Consider the following 18,582-nt stretch of genomic DNA (forward strand, 5'->3'; position numbering starts at 1 on the left):
TTCAAAACATAATAATTAACTACTCAATTTACCATACTCTTCGCATTTATATTTACAATGCTTCCTTATTAATGACTACAGAATTTTTGGTGAAAAAAAAATGAATATAGTTTAAAGCAACACAGATCTAAATAACATGAAACGCGTATGTAGTTTTATATATCTTGTTGGGTTTCATTCTTTCTGAATTTATTTCATGTATGGTATTAAAATAGATACGCAATATCTTCGGGTAGGACAGAAATTACTTTTACATATACTCCATACATTAAGGACATTGAACAAAAATTGGCCAAATCACAACAAATAAATATAAATGCTAAACCAGTGCATGCTTCAGAACTCACGAATTCATTGTTTAGTTTCTTCCTTAGTTTTTCGTTTTGGTTCCTAATTCAGTGGCATCGGCATTCTTTTGGGGATCTGAGGATCACAATTTAGTATCGAGACTGTTGTGGAAAGAGAAAATAAGATAAGATGGCTATTTTAGATATAGAATACTTTCATGTTTATTTTTGGCGTAAGATATCTACTTTAAATATAGTAATAATAATAAGCAGAATAAAATAAACTGCCAGAGGAGTAAACTCTCGGTGGCACTACTACTGTACTTCATTGTGCTTGGAGCATCAATACCTTGCTATTGCATTCATATAGCCATTCACAATGAACATAAATTTATTAGCATTTTTATGCGCCATATAATGACTTTTTTAAATCAAAAGTACAAAAAAAAGTTGAACTTTTGAAACACACACACACACACACACACATATATATATATATATATATATATATATATATATATATATATATATATATATATATATATATATATATATATATATATATATATATATATATATATATTATATTGCTGTGGTATGCAACAGAACACAATCATACTAGCACTGAATAATATTCTTCATCGAATTCGATAGCCAATATGCATAAGCATCGGAGTAAAATTATTCCTCGGTGCATAAACAGTGTAAAAAGATTGTTCTACAGTACAGAGCGAGATGGAATGAAACAGGAGGATCAGAAATGGGTTCGATAATGTTGAAAGTGAATTACGCATGGATGCTGATTAGCAACTGTTCGCGTTTTACATGATTAGAAGTGAAGAAATGATGGTACCCGGTTCAGTTGAACAGCATCCATGAAAATATATACAAGGCACAATACGAAAGCGAGCGGCTTTGAGAAATTTTAAGTGTATCTGATTATTAGATTTATTTAATTAATCAAATGCAAAACACACCATGTCTCTTTTTTTTTAATTTGAAGAGTAATTAATTTTTATTACAGTATTAGTAGTGGGAGTATAAAATTACATGACGAATATACAGTGTGTTGGATAGGAGTAGGCCTAAGTAATAAAACAAACATTCCTATAAAATGCTATTTCATGCAACAAGTGCAGGAAGATGCGGGGAAATTTTTCACTCAGGGGAAAAAATTCACTACTTTATTTGAAAACAGCTGGAATTTCCGAAAGTAAATTTCTTTAAATATGTTTATTAAATTTCTTTTCAATTTCTCTATAGTGTTGTATGGCGCTGAGGTGGCTGGAATTGTAATGAGGTTTCTAAGAACATAAAAATTCCTAGAAGAGCGTCATGTTGCATAAATCGGCTGTTCATTTTTTTTTTTTTTTCGCCAGGCTCTATGGAACTGATTTCCAAGTTGAAAAATATTATGTTATTACAATGAATGTTTTCACGATGTTTGGTGCAATTTCTGTCTGCGATATCCAGCTTAAACCGAACTATGTTCATTATACAGACTTGTGCACAAATATGAAAAATAAATATAATCATTAATAACATGGAAAAGGAGGATTTGAAAAGATTAAAGTTTCAAATGCTTTATTGTAAAGAAAATGAAGCTGCATAAATCGTGATGCAGCTCAGTATGCACTGAAAACCTATGCAATGAATTTATTTCAGTGAATTATATCTTTTTTTTACGGTGCAAAACCAAACTAAAAAGTTATACAGAACTATACAGCCAGTCGTTCTGCTTTGAATCCGAACCTGATTATTTTAGACGCCCTCTATAATTAATCTAGCAGGTGTGCACATTTGCCGCATACATTGCTATCCAGTTTGTAGAAAACACGTCGCCCTTGAAGCAACCTTCGCTTGTCTTGGCGTTCCAGTCAGCGGTCGTAACAGGAGGTGATCGATTGACTAACATCCTGCAACGCTAGCCACGTCACCGTCAGTAACGTTCTCTCTCTCTCTCTCACCCTCTGTGTGTATGTGTCTTCCCCCCCTTCAATGTGTATGACTAAAGCCCCCCATTCACTTGTCTCTGTGTCCCTTAAATAACTGAGATTTTTCATCTCTGCCGATGTTAACGGATATTGCTGCAGACAGTGACACACTCTCCCACATCGGGTTCGTGTCATGCGCACTTTCTCGTCATCCTCGTCTCTCCATTTTAAGAACACACTACACGTCCATCCGGTCTACCTACCCAACTTAGCGCTGTTCCGTGGAGGGACGTCACGTTCTTGGCAGTTTGCCGCGAGACATCGTCCTGGCAGACGATCAATGCCGTGACGTCAGCAACGGAGTCAACAGCAGCTGGGTCCAGCGCTTGATTTGCACGAGGCTATGCTTCTTGGCTGGATGCCAAATGTCTTGACGGTCGACGTTGAAGCAGAAATGCAACTCTGGGCAGGTCTATCTAGCCCGGATGGCTGAAAGCGGATGTCATTAGGAGCGTAACATTGTAATGGCGATTACAACGTTCGGAATTGTTTCCTCGTTTGTTTTCCATCTGTTAAAGGGGTCAGGGATTTATCGGACAAATCCCTAAGGTTTAAGTAAATGCTTAGGGATAGCTTACTTACTATCGACAAGGAAAACTGCCAGTTATCACACCGATATAATCGAAACAGGACCGATGGAATGAATAATCTTCACATCTCTACATCTGCGCTGTTTCGTCACAACAGCAGACACGTGGCAACCGGTGACGCGTCACTTTAAATCAACGTTCAACCTGCTACAATTTCATTTTTTTTTTTTTTTGTTGTTGTTGTTTAAACCACGTAATTCACAATAAACAACCTCCGTTATTATAATGAACGAAAAAGTTTTATCGGTATAACCCAACTCCTGCTTGATGGAAAATTAAATCAATGCAATCTTCAAGTTTTGGGGTTCCAGAACTCAATATCTGAATTTTTTCCTGGTTAAAAAAAAAAAAAAAAGCATGCAAATATTCTCAATAGTACTAAATTATTGCAAACAATTCCACTTTCCTTTCGGACTCCTAATAAGCGGAGCTGGAGTCATGTGAAAAAAGATGAAGTTGCCTAAAGCGCGCCACAAAAAAATTACACAAATAAAGGCCCTGCCTGAACTGCCATAAAAGCCATGTTTCGTCTGCAGATGAAGATAAAACATGGTTTTGAGTTGCTCAAAAACCATTCTAATTCAAAAGTACACTTCCTGAAACCAAACTAACCAATCGTCATGCAATTCTTAGCAACACCTAAGATTGTCATTATTAGCTATTTCACTTGCAGGATTTGAGTAGAGTAAGTTGCTTAAATGCAAGAACCCGCAGTTAAGCGAATCATTTAAAACATGCTAAGCGATATAAAAACAGTGATGCAACACAACGCAGAATTGTATTTGTTCCCGAGTTTAAAGCAGAATTTTATACTTTTTTTTTTTTTTTTGCAGAGTACGCTGTAAATGTGTCAATTTTTTTTTGTTTTGTTTTACGATAATTATCCTTGAATTCGTATGGAGAGTGAAAATTCTATAGTGTGAGTGCGTATTCTCAACAGTATCCTTTATTTGATGGAGCCATGTTATGATTCTGTCATACTTCTTTTATAAAAGCCGTCTAGCTCCCCAAGACAGCGAGTTCAAAGACCCCGCCCAATCTTAAAACTGCACTGTAATCGAATTACATTTTATTCGGAATTTCTGATATGCTTTTAATAGCGAACTGTGGAAAAAAAAACGGTCGATTGTCATAAGTTGCACATTGCGGTGTGAAGCTCAAAGTCTACGGGTAAATAATGAGTCCATCGGGCCACTAGTAACAATATACTGAAGATAAGGCAATACACACGAAAGAGGATGACACCAGTGAAGCGTTGCTTTTATTAGGGACAGACCTCAAATCAAATTAAAAGTTCATCTTTTTAATATTTTTAAATTCCTCTCTCATATTAATGATCCTCTTAATTGATTTATTCTAACCGTTATTACATTTACTCAATGATCCTACTTAATTCATCGTATCCTCAAACCCTTCAGAATTCCTACAGATTCATTGCGCTAGCTATCGACAACATACAGTAATATGGATGTACTGATACAATTGATTCGCCGTCCAAGAAGCGGCATTCAGCAAGCACGGTGGGAGTAGCGTGAACTGTCTCGCGCACCGTGACGTTGCAATGACCTTATGGAGTAGCGAGGCGTACCGAGCCGTGTCGAATGCCTGTAAGCGTTGCTTCGAGCAGTTTCGGTGTTGTTTTGCTATAGTAACGCAGGCAGTTAACCAAGAAAGTGACTGTGCCTTCCACCCTGTATTCTCCCCCCCCCTGTAAACCTCCCTGCCATTTCCAGATACAGATCATGCAGCATACATGCATCGAAGCGAAGTATACAACGCAGCGACCCACTGCACTACCTATAGAATTTCAGGAATGTATTTGAAAGCGCGTCGTGCGTTGGAAAGTAGAGCAAGTTCGATATTTGAATCTTGAAGTAGGTCATAGAAGGAGTATACTGTGCAGGAATTTACATTGGGCACTATCAAGCCAAACGATTGATTCTATGTACAATGAAAAAACTAAACAGTTATGTACTTTACTGACCGTCTCGCATATAAACTGCAGCCACAAAAGATAAAAAAACAAACATAGTCAGTCAGCTCCATTCTAATTATAATCTTCCACCTTTCGATGCCCTCTAGTGGATAGAACTGGAAATGAGGTTGTAAATCAGATCGGTGACGCCGTAGCCATTTCGTTTCGTATGACATCACGCAGTAGCGGTACACGTGGACTGCCTTAAGCTGTTGTTGAATAAAGGAAGTTTCAGTGCGCATGCGCGGGATACTCCTCGGTCGCCTTCCCATTCTAGATGCTTCAGTTCGCAGCCGCTTGTCGCATGGTTGGATCGTTCCCAGAAGGGTGAGTTTTGTGAAAGCAAATAAACGTCGTCGTCGCCCAGTGACGGCTTTATCGGTACTGTTACGGCATCAGGTCCCTGCCAGCCATCCATGGTCAAGATGTCGGCTCTACCTCGCGGTCAGAGGCAGCACTGCTACCTCTGCGACCTTCCTCGCATGCCGTGGGCTATGCTGCATGATTTTTCAGAGGCCGTGTGTCGTGGCTGTGTCAACTATGAAGGAGCGGATCGTATTGAACTCGTGCTGGAGACCGCCCGACAGATGAAACGTGCACACGGGTTCCAAGACAACCGTCAACCTTACAAGTCAGGACCATCAACCGTTTCTCGCAACTCTCATGAGGCCATTAATGGAGTAGCGGTGTCAGCCGAGGGAGCCGTACTACCGCCTCACGCCAGCACCACCGTGTCCAGGTCTCCCATACCCACCGCCCTGTCCGTTGAACGCTACTCTGCTCACGATAGTCGAGCGCGAGCTGCTGCCATGCTGGAGTACAGCAATCCCCAGCGATTGACCAACAGCCTTCATGGTCATAGAGTTGAAGAAGTGCCACACGATGCGGCTTCCCTTAACAGAGGTAGTCCAAGTTTAGCGGTTCGCGCTGTAGGAGTTATGCCTGTAGCACCACCGCCGCCACCGGCTCCGCACATACCCCTTGCCACTACTCGCCAGAACTCTGTGTCCAATAAAAGGGCAAATGAACGGGAGGACGATGACAGTTCAAATCATTCCGCTGGATCGGATAGTGCTCCCAAGAGGCCTATGTTGGATGAACATGGCGTGCGCCCTCCCCTCACACGCGGAGAAAGTCTCCCTACTACCGTGATGGGGGTGCCATACGATGCCCGGTACAAGAAAGAGCACGCCATGGTTGGTCGGGTGTATTCGTTCGATGCTGCTACTAACATGAAAGCAGGTAAGACATTGATTTTAAAAATACTTAGAATTTATTTTTTCATATCGTTAGTTTAATTCTAATGTTTTAATTTTTTTGCTAACTTTATCTAATAATACTGACAATTTCTTAATCGATTTACAGCGTATTAACATGTAATAATAATATTTGTAACAAGATGGCGCTCATATACACACTCAAATATATCATTTCGGTGGGGACAACGGTCCGTGAGATAGCCCATTTATCATTTACAGTATACTGTAGTAAAGAAACAAGCTATTTGCTGAATTGCATTCGTAATATTTATTGTTTGATGACGTCATGATATCCCATAGAGTTGTACAAGTTTATACATGTGTATGGGCCAAGTTTGTGCCATCAGCTTCTTTTTCTTTTTTTAAACTTACAAAAGTATATAACAATTAATTATAGCGTGTGTTAGTTTTCAATAGTTATTTTCTTGATTAAAAAGACCGGGGGGGGGGTAATTTACTGGAGTAATTCTGTGCAGGAATGAAATCCGGGAAAGATGTTCTAAACCAGTCCTTTTTTTAAAGTTCGTTAAAATGCGATGTGTTGCGATTATCAAACAGTTTTGTGCATCAAGTACGACTTGCATTTCTACTTTGATGACATACAATTGTATATAAATTATGTTCTCAATTACGTGATTTTTTGTTCATTTCGAACATCTTTTACGTTCGTATTTTTCACATAAGAAATTTGCAAGAAAAAGTTTGCAGGGTTAGGTAAGAAACGTATAAAGTCATGTTTAATGTGTGTAAGAGAGAGAAATTCAAATTTATTGTTAAATTAAGTGATCAAAATTATAAATATTTTTGCTGTGGGTGTTACAGTTGAGACTTTCATTAAGGACGTTTACCCAGTGTTTCATGTGATTAATGACTGCGTGCGATTATTAATTAATTTATATATATATATATATATATACACACACACACACACACAAATCGACAGACTAGCCGCATACAATAGATCCATAAACTTAAAATCAATTACAAAAAATTCAGGAATAAAAACGAAGTCAATGAATACTGTTGAACGTAGTTAGCAATCAAAACTATTTCACTTTTACATTAACGTGGATTGCCAATAGATTAAAATGCGTGATTTAACGATTTATTATTCTTGACTATTGCTAATTTGGTTAAACCGAGTCCGAAATTGGGTAAGTGCGTCAGTAGTTCGAAAGAAGAAAAAAAAAAATGACCACTTATAAAAGAGGTCATCTACACCAACATTTCAGAAATTAGCTTCAAAAAACACTTCAAAAATCAACAATTTGGGGAACTGTAGTAATCTAAAATCAGTGTTTTAAGATATTTGAAATCAAAACCAGAGGGCGCGACAGCAGCCACAAACTAGAACCTGAGGGGGAGGAGAAGGTTGCAATTTTGTGTACTGACCTTTCGTGTCTTATCATGTTGTAGTATGACCTTCGCAAAGTCTGCCAAAGTGTTTCGTTGTCTCCAAAGAAAAGTTTGCCTCAGGTCTATAGAGACAAGTTTGTACTTCTGACCCAGTTTTACCACACTACTACTCCGCGCTGACCTGGCACGTGTTGTAAAGAGGACTTGTATTTCTGGCATTCGACCACCTGATGGCTGTAACGTAAGCAACCCTTTAATACCGGTCCAGAATACCAGATTTATTTAGCCTCCAGCTTGTTTCTCCGTTTAGCATCATTGCATGACCTCAATTATTACTGCTTTAGATTCGCTAGCATTAAGGTCGTACTTTCCCGCAATAAGAAACCTAAGTAAGAGACATAGTGTTGATATCCACTAATGGACTGTTTTTGGAATTCCAAATTGTGGTTTAAATATTGTCAGAAACAGGGTGTCTACGCCATAACCTGTTTCCAACATCTTTTATAGATGACGAATCGGAGACGACGCTGTACTTCGTTCATTATATCCATCTCTCTCCGTGTGTGTGTAAAATATTAAAGGTCTGACACACAGAATGCACCTGTGTTGCAGAGGTGCTGGTTATACGGAGTTCACCACTTTGGAACCATTTGTGCGCACATCATTCCAATCCAATACCGGTTAATCAGCTGGGTGACTCTCAGTCACGTCTATCTTTCCTGTTCGTGCAGCTTTAGATCCTTAAACATGGCAAGCAGAGAACAAGGTCAAAAAAAAAAAAAATCTTGCGAATGCATGTATGGAAATTAGGAATTAAGTAGTTCGTGCTCAAGTGTGGCAGAGAAGCGAAGAGTGCAATAAAAATGACGAACGTATTTCTAAGCTCATAACTTTTAAAACTATTTTTGTTTTAAATTTCAATAACTTATCAAAAAAAAAAAGAGAATGTAATGAGTATCAGAAAATCTTTAGTATGGGATATTTTACGGGATAAGTTATTTCATTGGTGAAATAATTCCTGATTGAAAATCTCATTTCTGTCACTATCTCAGAATTAGATTACAGTTGACTTCTCGTAATATTTTCAAAATATTATATTTTTCTTAATTTACTTGATAGACACTCCGCTGTACCGAAGATTCCTTGACCGGTTAAAAGAACTCCTTTTTGTTGGAAAGATCTGTTCGGATTCAGTACACATTTCACCTCCGAATGAGTTCGATGGCTTTAAGTGGAAGTATTTCTCTTCGCGGAAATAGACAAACAGCAAGAGAACACCGGTAATTGGCACGGAGAACTCATTTCCTCGGTGCTAATCCAACCAAGTACTGTATAAGTGGTAGGGATTAAGCACTTTATAGAGTGAGCTCCGTTGCAGCAAAGTGAATGTAGCCAAATCCCTGCTGTAAACTTTGCCATGATAACGGATGTAAGCACTGAGTTACAATATATGAGGAAACATGGTTCGATGAATGGCACATACGATTTTTTGTTATTATTTTTGAATAGCCTTCGGTCCGGTATGAATCAGGATTGTTCCATAAATAAATTTCATACTTTTTTATAATTCTATAAAAATGTAATTATTTGACCTAGAAAACTCTTGTTTCATCACTATATAACATAACAGAAATGCTACCGAAGTATATGAACTTTATTTCTACCCTAACTAGTTTATTTAAATAAGAGAAAAGCGAGGACAGTCGTTAACTGTCAGTATACCAAACTCTTTTGTGCACAGTATCAATTTCCCAACATGCGTTTCGTCGCGATTAGCGAGATTCGTTAGGTAAGCCAAGTATATTATTGATCTATGAGTCTATTTTGGAGCACATTGACTGAGCGGCAACAAGCCTTCTCTGGCTTGCACATTTCCCTGTTGTATTGTTGCCCGCGTACATTGCTTCTCACGTTACGCGCAGCTAGTACAGTATTAAGGATGAAACATGCATGACGTCATCGGATTCCGGTTAAAGGTCAGCCAGGTAGTGGTAGTGACTGGAGAGCTTGCACGTAGCACTATTATCAAATCCCAAGTTTATAACTAAAGTCGAAAATTTTATCTGCGGTTAACTTAATTAAAAATCGTCTCAATTAGCAGGCGTAATTTACAACACTTAATCTATAATTAGGAATATGTATATTTGAATGTGGATAAATAATTATAATTTCACTTCTAATTTCAAGAACTGCAATTGCGCTTACCGTAATCACACCCAAAGGCTTTCCCATTTTTAGAAAGCACTCAGTTCCTTCAAGGATTTACTAATTTTTTTTTTAAAACGAAAAACGTCATGAACAATCACTGCAGAAAGCATTTGGTACATTTTGATGTACACTAACAAATTGAATTTGTCAGTGATGCAATTTTACTGACCTGTTGAAGTTATGCAAATTAAGAAATGTAAGAGTAAGGTACTTTAATCACATTTCTTTGGTGTATTTCTATCAATAATTTCTCTTTGAGATCAATCTAGTCAAGAGAAGTGTGTATGTATATTATAAAGAATAAGCTACGTTGATTAAAGTAGAAAAAAAATTTAAAAATGTGTATAGAAATTTAAGGTAACAAAGATGTACGCCCTTTTTATTTTATTCCTGACTGATTTTGGCTTAGCCTCTTCATCTATAAGGGCCTATCCCTCCTTTTTAAACACGTTTATTTAATTGGAAACAGCAACTAAATATTGAGCCTAAGGCTTAATGAATGGATTGAAAACTTCGACGTTTCCACCACCACCACACACACACACACAAATCGCATGTGGATATTAACGTTAATCAGCAATGCAGTTAAGTAAAAATATTACAACATGAAAGAAATGTAAAAAAAAAAAAAAAAAAAAAAGTATTTATAGAAATTAAAAAAGTTTATTCTTTCATTTTCGTTCGAAAAAAAATGAACATCGATTAAAATAAATAAAACTTTTGTGCCTATTTATGTCCCTCTACTTTGAGTCAAGATACGTACGCGGATTCATCACATAGGAAATAACTTGAGGAAAATTAAAAGATGGTGGAATAGGGATACTTCCTGGACTTGAATACACGTTGGAATTGTGGAAAATTCTGCCGGAAGTTTCGCCAAATCAGTTCAAGTAACATTTCATACCAGTTCTACTTAATAGTCACTGGTCACGAAAAAGCATCACGTGGCAGTCCTGCTTTCCGGTCCACCGCTGATACGAAGGTATTACTGCAGCAAATACCTTATTCGATTGCTGTAAGAGATATGATATTCAAGGTAATGCAGCTCCTTACTATTACTGCAGAAATGGTAAATTCTATGATAGCAGTCATTTTTAAGATTTAAAAAAATTCCAATGGGAGTCTGAGCAGTTGTAAAAGAATACCCAAGACAATAATGGATTCCAGATCACGTGGAATAAGAAGCGGAGGTTAATCGATGAAACGTTGACTAGGGACAGTAACAGGCCACCTGGCTAAATTCACGAAAGGAGGATTTTTTATGCATATGAGTTAAATATAACTAGTATAAATTAACAGAATGTAAATGTTACAACATGCACAGATGAAAACTGAGATACTCGAGTTTCTTGATTGCAATTACGTTTCATGACTACTGATAGTAACTCCACTCAATATATTGCAGAAATTTTGTAGATCATCAGTTGACTAGCTTATTTTAAAGTAATGAGATATAGCACAGGATGAGAAAACCCAGCTGCTTCATGGAGGCGACAGGGTTCCTCACCATGCAAAATGGACAAACTTACCGGAGAACACACAATAGAATGCACTGACTTCATAGCATTAATTGCTTGGGATGTAATCCCAACGATGAAAATCCAGAAATATTTAGAGTTCGTTATCTATTTCTCGGCGTATTTACCATCCCAGTAAGTCTGTTATACAATAGTTTTGAAAAACAAGCTGGAGTGAACTGGACTAGGCATTTAAAGAGGTTTTGGGAATAATTATAGGTTACTAATTTTTTGCAGGCTTGCTGATATCGAGAAGACCTAGAATCAAAAATTCTTATTAAAAAGAACTTAGAAGAAGCGTAAACCTTGAATTTGGATGTAATAACAAAAAGAAAAACATCCACTTGAATAAACTGGTAGTCTACAAACAAATTTCATCGATGCTCTAAATTGCAGGTTTTTTATTTGTTTGCAAAATCGAAGAATCAATAGTGGACACAAAATTGCTACCAAAGAATATTACAAATGTGGAAATTTTTCTTTTTTTTTATTCTATCGAAGTTTACGTTTCTTCTAAGCTCATTTTAATAATCATTTTTGATTATTCCCGATGCGAGCAAGCTTACGTTACATGCAAAAATGAGTTGACTATAATTATCACCAAAACTGTTTTTAAATGCTTGGTCCAATTCAGTCCAGCTCTTTCAACTACTATATGCACTGGGATGGAAAGTATTCCGAGAAATTGGATAACGAACTCCTTAAATATTTCTGAGTTTTCATTGTTGAGTTGGGATTACAGTCCAACAACCAATGTTTGGGACGAATACCTAAAAGTTGATGTACTAATTAAAATGGTCTATTTGTCACGCTCTGATATGATGCTGTTACATTTCGGTCTTTTTTACAACACTCCTAATCTAATCAAACTCACTTATTCTTGGTCTTTCTTCGGGAATTGTTTTTCTGCTCTAGAATATGAGACTAGACTACATCGTATTCAAAGAACACGGTTACCTGACCAGCCCCAATACTAGTCTATACAAGATTCCATTCTTTCGTGAACAACTGAAAAAAATTAGTGGCAGATATCAAACGAAAATTTATAATGAACCTTTTTCTTTGGGTTTCACTCATCAACTTAAAAATATTTGAATAAATCGCTTTATAGTTCCTCTGACAATTTCTCACCCATTAAATATGAAACACAGTAATTAGATATTAATAATAAAATTTAATTATTGAATGGTTTAATTATTGTATATAAAATTTAATTGTAACTTTTTTTCGTAAAACATAAAAATACACGTTAGGAAAATAACAAGAGTATTAACCTTTTTTTTTTTTTTTTTTTTTTGATTTCTCCAAAACCAACCCTTGACTGTTTTAGTTTTTTTATCTCCCACCACACACACACACACACACACCAATCTCCGTATAGCTTACTGCTGGAGTATGAGAGATACTCTGGCGACCCTGTGACGTTACTAAATACCGGTACATTGTCACGGCGGTTGCCCTGGGGAGGGAAAAGCACAATGCGAGCGTGCGCACTGGAATGACGAACAGGTAGTGGTAGACCTAGTGTAGCGGCGTGGTATCACTGGTCGGATGACTCAGTGTTCCATGGGAGATGGAAACGACCGCCTTAATAGAAGTTTGTTAGCTATGTTGAAAGCACCTCGGTCACTCGGCTGTTGCTAAATGAAGTTTCTTGACCCAAAGCGCGCGGTGAGTGGAGGGGGGGGGGACCGAACGGAAAGCCAGCAGGGCTTATCAAAAGAGGAAATCCTAGAAAGAATTTCCTGTTTTGCATGTACATGGAAGTTTCACTGCTTGGAAAAGCTATTAGTTACTGTACTCATAACCGTATTTGGTCAGACCGCTTATGAAAGTTACGGTCAATTTCAGAATCCCCTCTTCGAAGTGGAACTGCTTTACATGTAAACCAAATACCACGGAATTTTATAGGAACAAGTCTGTACGTCACAAACTGTTATATGCTTATTGAGTTACTATAGACACTTCATTAAAACAAAATACTCAGCCTTGTGGTGATTGAATATCCAAAAATGTTGCTGGGAAGTTAATTCGAGATGCAGTTCTTCAGTAGATTAATTTGACCTCTTCATAATCATGCCTCCATAGTGTAGTTAAGCAGAACAAGCTTTTGAGTGAATGGTTGTTCATTCGATTTCGTTTTCCTCCAGGAAATGGGGTTTTCGGGAGAAATAGACAAACAATCGGATATTAATTAACACGATAAACCCGGTTCATAATCTTAGTCGATTTGATATAAGCACATATAGACAACTTCATAATAATTTCAACACCCCAAAGTACTGTTCACTTAAAGATTTCATAATTTGGCATTCCATGAAGTGAAGAAAGAAGCTAGTCTTTGGTTAAAAATAATTTCAGATCTATGGGTTCGGACACCTGCTGTCATTCTGAATTAGGTGTTTTTCTTTTACTGTCTGTTCAGCCTTCATTACTTTTGTCATCCAGTCAGTTTGACTAGTAGAACAAATACTGTTCTGTCTACAGAGGAATACTATATTTACGTATCAAAGAAACATTGTTGGGGTTTATCATTTTATACTGGAATCTGAGATTCGTTTCAAAGAGCAATAATGATGAGGCCCACAGCGGGAAAAAAGAAGTTTAATGTCAAACGAGCTATTAACAACATTATCCTTTTTAGTGATGCAAAGCAGTTAATATGGAATTATGCAGTAAGGGATAAAACATTTAATTGAAAATTTTATCATCGTTATATTCTCTGTCAGCAATAAACAACACAATATTTATGTGTTTGTGATTTCCTATAAATAAATATTACTAAATATCGCTCGCTGCGCTATTTGATGTCGATTGCCACATGCACTTTTGTCAGTCATACTATTTTTTTTAAATATTATTAAAAACATCCAGATCACCTTGAATGTAATTTGCAGAGATTTAACCGCGAGGTTTTCAAATCAATCCTAATTTTTCTAAGAAGCAGCATGAACGATGTTTGTGTTCGTTTGATTCTTTGTTGCTGTATTTTCTTTCTTCTTACCCTAGATAGGAAGAACTTCATTTTATATCATAAGTTTGATTTCATAACAGCGGCAAACAAGTCGCTCCCCACCTCAAGACAATGTCTGATCTTGCTAACTGTGCAATCGATTAGATTTATGATACCATGTGTACTGACTTTTAAGTTAGCATTTCATTATTTTTTTTTTTTCATTTTTTCCATTAATGACAGTTTAATACAAACTAGTTTGTAATTTATATTTAATTTCCTGCTTACTTCGAAAGCTACAGAACTTTCTGCACCTGAGTTATCTTATAGATAACTGGGCTTGCCTGTAGTGTGACTGTCGTCAGAAAGCTTACTAGAAATATTGCAGAATTTACTATGGAACTCTGATCTAGTATTTTTTTTTTTTTTTTTCTAACTGGCGCAATCAGGAAATTTTACTTTAACCTAAATAAAATTTCCTTTGAGTAATTTCGTTCACAAATACATACCCACAGTTTTCGTGCAAGGTAAAAGAATCAAGCTCCTCGGATGTAGGAAGCTCCCTTTGGTAATACTATACCAGGAACACTGTAAGTTCTGTGTGCAATTTCTTTAAGCTCTTTTCAGTGACATGCTCAATAACTGTGATGGAAAGCCTAAGCATGTACTGCCAAAGAATGATCTGGATGTACTGAGTTTAACAAGAATTACCCACCTATTCTGTCTAGTCAACATTGCAGTTAATAGATATGGGCTACCTCTGTTAAAATACCTACGTAAGTTATTTCATACATGTGACGAATGTAGTCGTGCATGTCGACCTTATACTGGATATGATAAGTACTACGCTCAGTGCGTCACGCAAATACCACATGCTATTCTAGGTGATCAGTTATAAAGAGCAGAAGTGAATCTAAGATAATACTAAGACAACACATTTTTTCCCCGTGCTTGCTTCTTGCGTTAGTGAAGTGTAACAGCTGTTCAGCGCATGACGTCTGTACGAGTCACATGCTACGTCATGGAGACGCTTGCCTTGCGTAACTGCAATAATCCGAATATTGCATCTTCTGTTCTGTCCTAACACCAAAACTACCACGGATGTTTGAAAACATTACTCAGTTTTCAATCACGTGTTCATACATGTATTTTGGATGGGGGACAATAAATAAAATTTATGCGTCTACATTCTGGATATAAATGTAATAGGTGCCTGGTGAGTCGCATTCTAATAAGTGTTAGTTAAAATAAAGTCCTCTCTTATTAACATCTTTTAATTTAATAATCTCATCAATATGATTAACTTAATATATAAATTAAAACAGCTTTACAGTTCCACATAAAGGTGGTGTATCGAATTCATGGCAGCTGTAGACCAATTTTATTTAAATCTTGGCAGCGTATCCCGACTCGTGGCAAGAAACAAATATTTTGCTATTGTGGTTAGTATGTCGGTATGCTGAGGTTTCATGTATGAAAAAGTTAGCTATAAAAAAAAATTTAGATTTATTAATTTCTAAGTAAATCTAATAATGGACGATTAGATTCAAATGCAATCAACAATCCTTTTTTTTTTTTAAGTCGAAGTGAAACTGGCAAATTAGAGGATCTGAACCAGGTGTACTTCATTTTAAAATAAGATGATTTTTGATTAAAAAAAATAGCAGGCATACAGTGGCAGAGTGGAAGCTATTTAACGGAAGTGACAGGACATGAAATTATGAAGAGTAGTGAATAAGCTGCGTGCAAACTGCAGTTATTAATGTGACCTCTGTGTTGGAAATAACTGCTTACCATACTAGAGAGTTGTGTTGTAATACACATTTTTTTTTTTCTTAAGCAGTGCTCATTAAGTAATATGGTCAGGCACATGTAGTGGATCAGATGATATACGAGTATATCCAGATATCCTGCTATACCCATCTTTTCCTAGAAATGGCAGTTTACTTGAAAGGAATACGTTACATGTTTTCTTCCAACAACCCATCAAACAGAACTGCTGAAACATTCCATTCACGTCTAACTAAATGAGAATATGCAGCAGTCTTCTGCTTCCCTAGTCGTGGAGCAGTCAGTTCTGACAGAAAAAGAATTCTCGCATTCCTTCAGAAAGGTTTTGGGTTCTTCTCAACTCCATATTCTGTCTACTTTTCTATCTCAAATCTCAAATGTTTGAAAAACATCTATTTCTAATTCAATCTACACACAAAATTTAAAAAAATCAATACTGTTAACAGGCATTGTTGAAATTTTTGATTTTCAAATAAAAATTATTACTGATTGTGATTACCATCTTCCAATTTTGCATTGTGTACAGTTCAAATAAGTGAAAGTAAAATTATATATTTAAACTTGCACTTTATTTTAAATATTGCATTTAATAATGCGAGTAGAGATTTAATTGCTTCTTCTTTGTTTTTCAGCCTTTACAGCCGTGAACAGCGTTCCCACCTCTGCGCCAAGTTCGGTATCTCCTCTGAGCAACCGTACCACAACTCCACCAGAGGGCAATACTCCCTCAAGCACGCAGAATGGACCGTCTCCAATGGCAGCACTGATGTCTGTTGCTGACAATCTTCCTCCTAGTTCACCAAGAAATGGAGTTGCCACCGATGCTAACTCTGTCCCAAATGGAAGTAGTCGTCCTGGTTCAGCCCCACGGCATTCACCAAATGGGGGACCTCCAGGTTCAGGAAAGAAAACGCCCTCTGGTGGTCGCCACAGTACCGGACCTCCTGGTACAGAGTCAGAAAGTGCTACTACTACTACCACAACTACAGCTCCAGCCACCACCACAGCACCTGGTGAAGGTCAACTTCCAGCTCCTCCACTGAAGTGCACTTTGTGCAATGAGCGACTTGAAGACACCCATTTCGTGCAATGTCCTTCTGTTCCGCACCACAAGTTTTGCTTTCCTTGTTCACGGGAGAGTATCAAAAGCCAAGGGGCAGCTAATGGCAATGAAGTCTACTGCCCCAGTGGCGAGAAATGTCCCCTTGCTGGCTCAAATGTCCCATGGGCCTTCATGCAGAATGAGATAGCTACCATCCTGGGAGACGAATTCAAGATTAAGAAAGAACGCGAAACGTAAGACCAGCAATGAAACCATCCATTGGATCACAGTTGTTTCCCTGAAGCAAGGTAATGCTTCCGACCATTTGGGCTCTTCAGCCTTTAAATAGTTAAGGTTAGCGCGAGACAGGCCTTGCGTTGATGTCTTTGACATGATTTGGCAGTGAGAGTGTTTGGGTTGAGATTTCAATTTAAAAAAAAAAAATCCTGTAGAGGGGTTTGTGACCAGAGAGAGTTTGGGACTGGTGGTTTTTTTTTTTTTTTCCTTCTGTTTTAAAAGGGCTAGGGTTGCTCAAGGTTGCTTTTCACCTTGACGCCAATAACGCACGATGCTTTATCGTCAATTGGTCTCGTGCATAAGGACCACATAGGCTCTATTGTAAATCGTGGTGTACAGTTATTTGTTGTGTTGTAAAGGAAACAGTGTCCGCCCTCCCTGTATCGTTACATGCACATTGTCGCATGTTTCTTTCTTCTTTCTGCCCTTTTATTTTTCAATCATTATTTTTTTTCTTATTTCTCTTTAACTGACACATTTTGGGCCGAAGATTAGTGCTATAATCGTTTCTAGGCCATGTTGTACACTATAGGGCAAACAAAGCCATTTTGAATGTTACTTTTTTGTTTTCAAACTTCAGCTACTTGTTTTATCTTCTGACTGGCTATCGAAAGCCATGAATACTCTGCTTTGTAACTAGTCACTGATGTCCAGTGTTATAGTTTATAATACAACAGGGAATATGTCTGTTTCCCATGCTGTCTATTGATTCCGAGCTCCTGTATGTATCTGTTGTTATTGTATCTTTGGGATATACTGTAAATAAAGTCTGCTTAAAGTTATTGGTGACATGTTTAATTTAAATATCCTGACTGAGTTTTTTTTTTTATAAATAAAACCTTCAAGCTTTGATAATAAACGAAACAGTATTCACGAATAATTATCTCTAGTTAGAAGTGAATATTTCCTTTTAGATGTGACATTAATTCTTGAAATCCATAACTCACTACTGTTATCATCAAACCACTACTGACTAAAAGCACATGCATTACATTTTTTTTTTTCTTCAGTCTTCATATGTTTTCGTCTGAAATGTTTAAAAAAAGTTTCTACCCACGGTATTGATGTACAACCTTTCGCTGCAGTATGCACTTACGAAAAAGTAGGATGAGCATACATTTACTGCTAGATGCCTTTTTAATAATAATTCTACCTAAGAAAGTTAAACCTAAACACCATCAGATGCATAGCAACCTGGCCACGAAATCCACAATATGGGGGAATCCGCGAGATTAGGTGGGCCCAACGAAAGCTCATAGGGAGAAGGGTCCATTCATAGCTTGCTAAGGAAACTCAAATCGTAGTTATTATTA

General features: G+C 37.2%; 1 protein-coding gene across 1 annotated transcript; it reads left to right on the top strand.

Moving 5' to 3' along the window:
• Window positions 1-5,108: 5,108 nt before the first annotated feature.
• On the top strand, window positions 5,109-18,051 carry LOC150104658 (interferon regulatory factor 2-binding protein 2-A-like). Its single transcript, XM_090395248.1, has 2 exons — window positions 5,109-6,088; window positions 16,563-18,051. Exons 1-2 carry the CDS (start codon window positions 5,263-5,265, stop codon window positions 17,228-17,230), a joined length of 1,494 nt encoding a protein of 497 aa, XP_090251374.1. The 5' UTR covers window positions 5,109-5,262; the 3' UTR covers window positions 17,231-18,051.
• Window positions 18,052-18,582: the final 531 nt, after the last annotated feature.

Source organism: Typopeltis vanoorti, chromosome 7 (assembly GCF_054136105.1).
Source record: "Typopeltis vanoorti isolate ZY-2024b chromosome 7, IOZ_Tvanoo_1.0, whole genome shotgun sequence".
Taxonomy (NCBI): domain Eukaryota; kingdom Metazoa; phylum Arthropoda; class Arachnida; order Uropygi; family Thelyphonidae; genus Typopeltis; species Typopeltis vanoorti.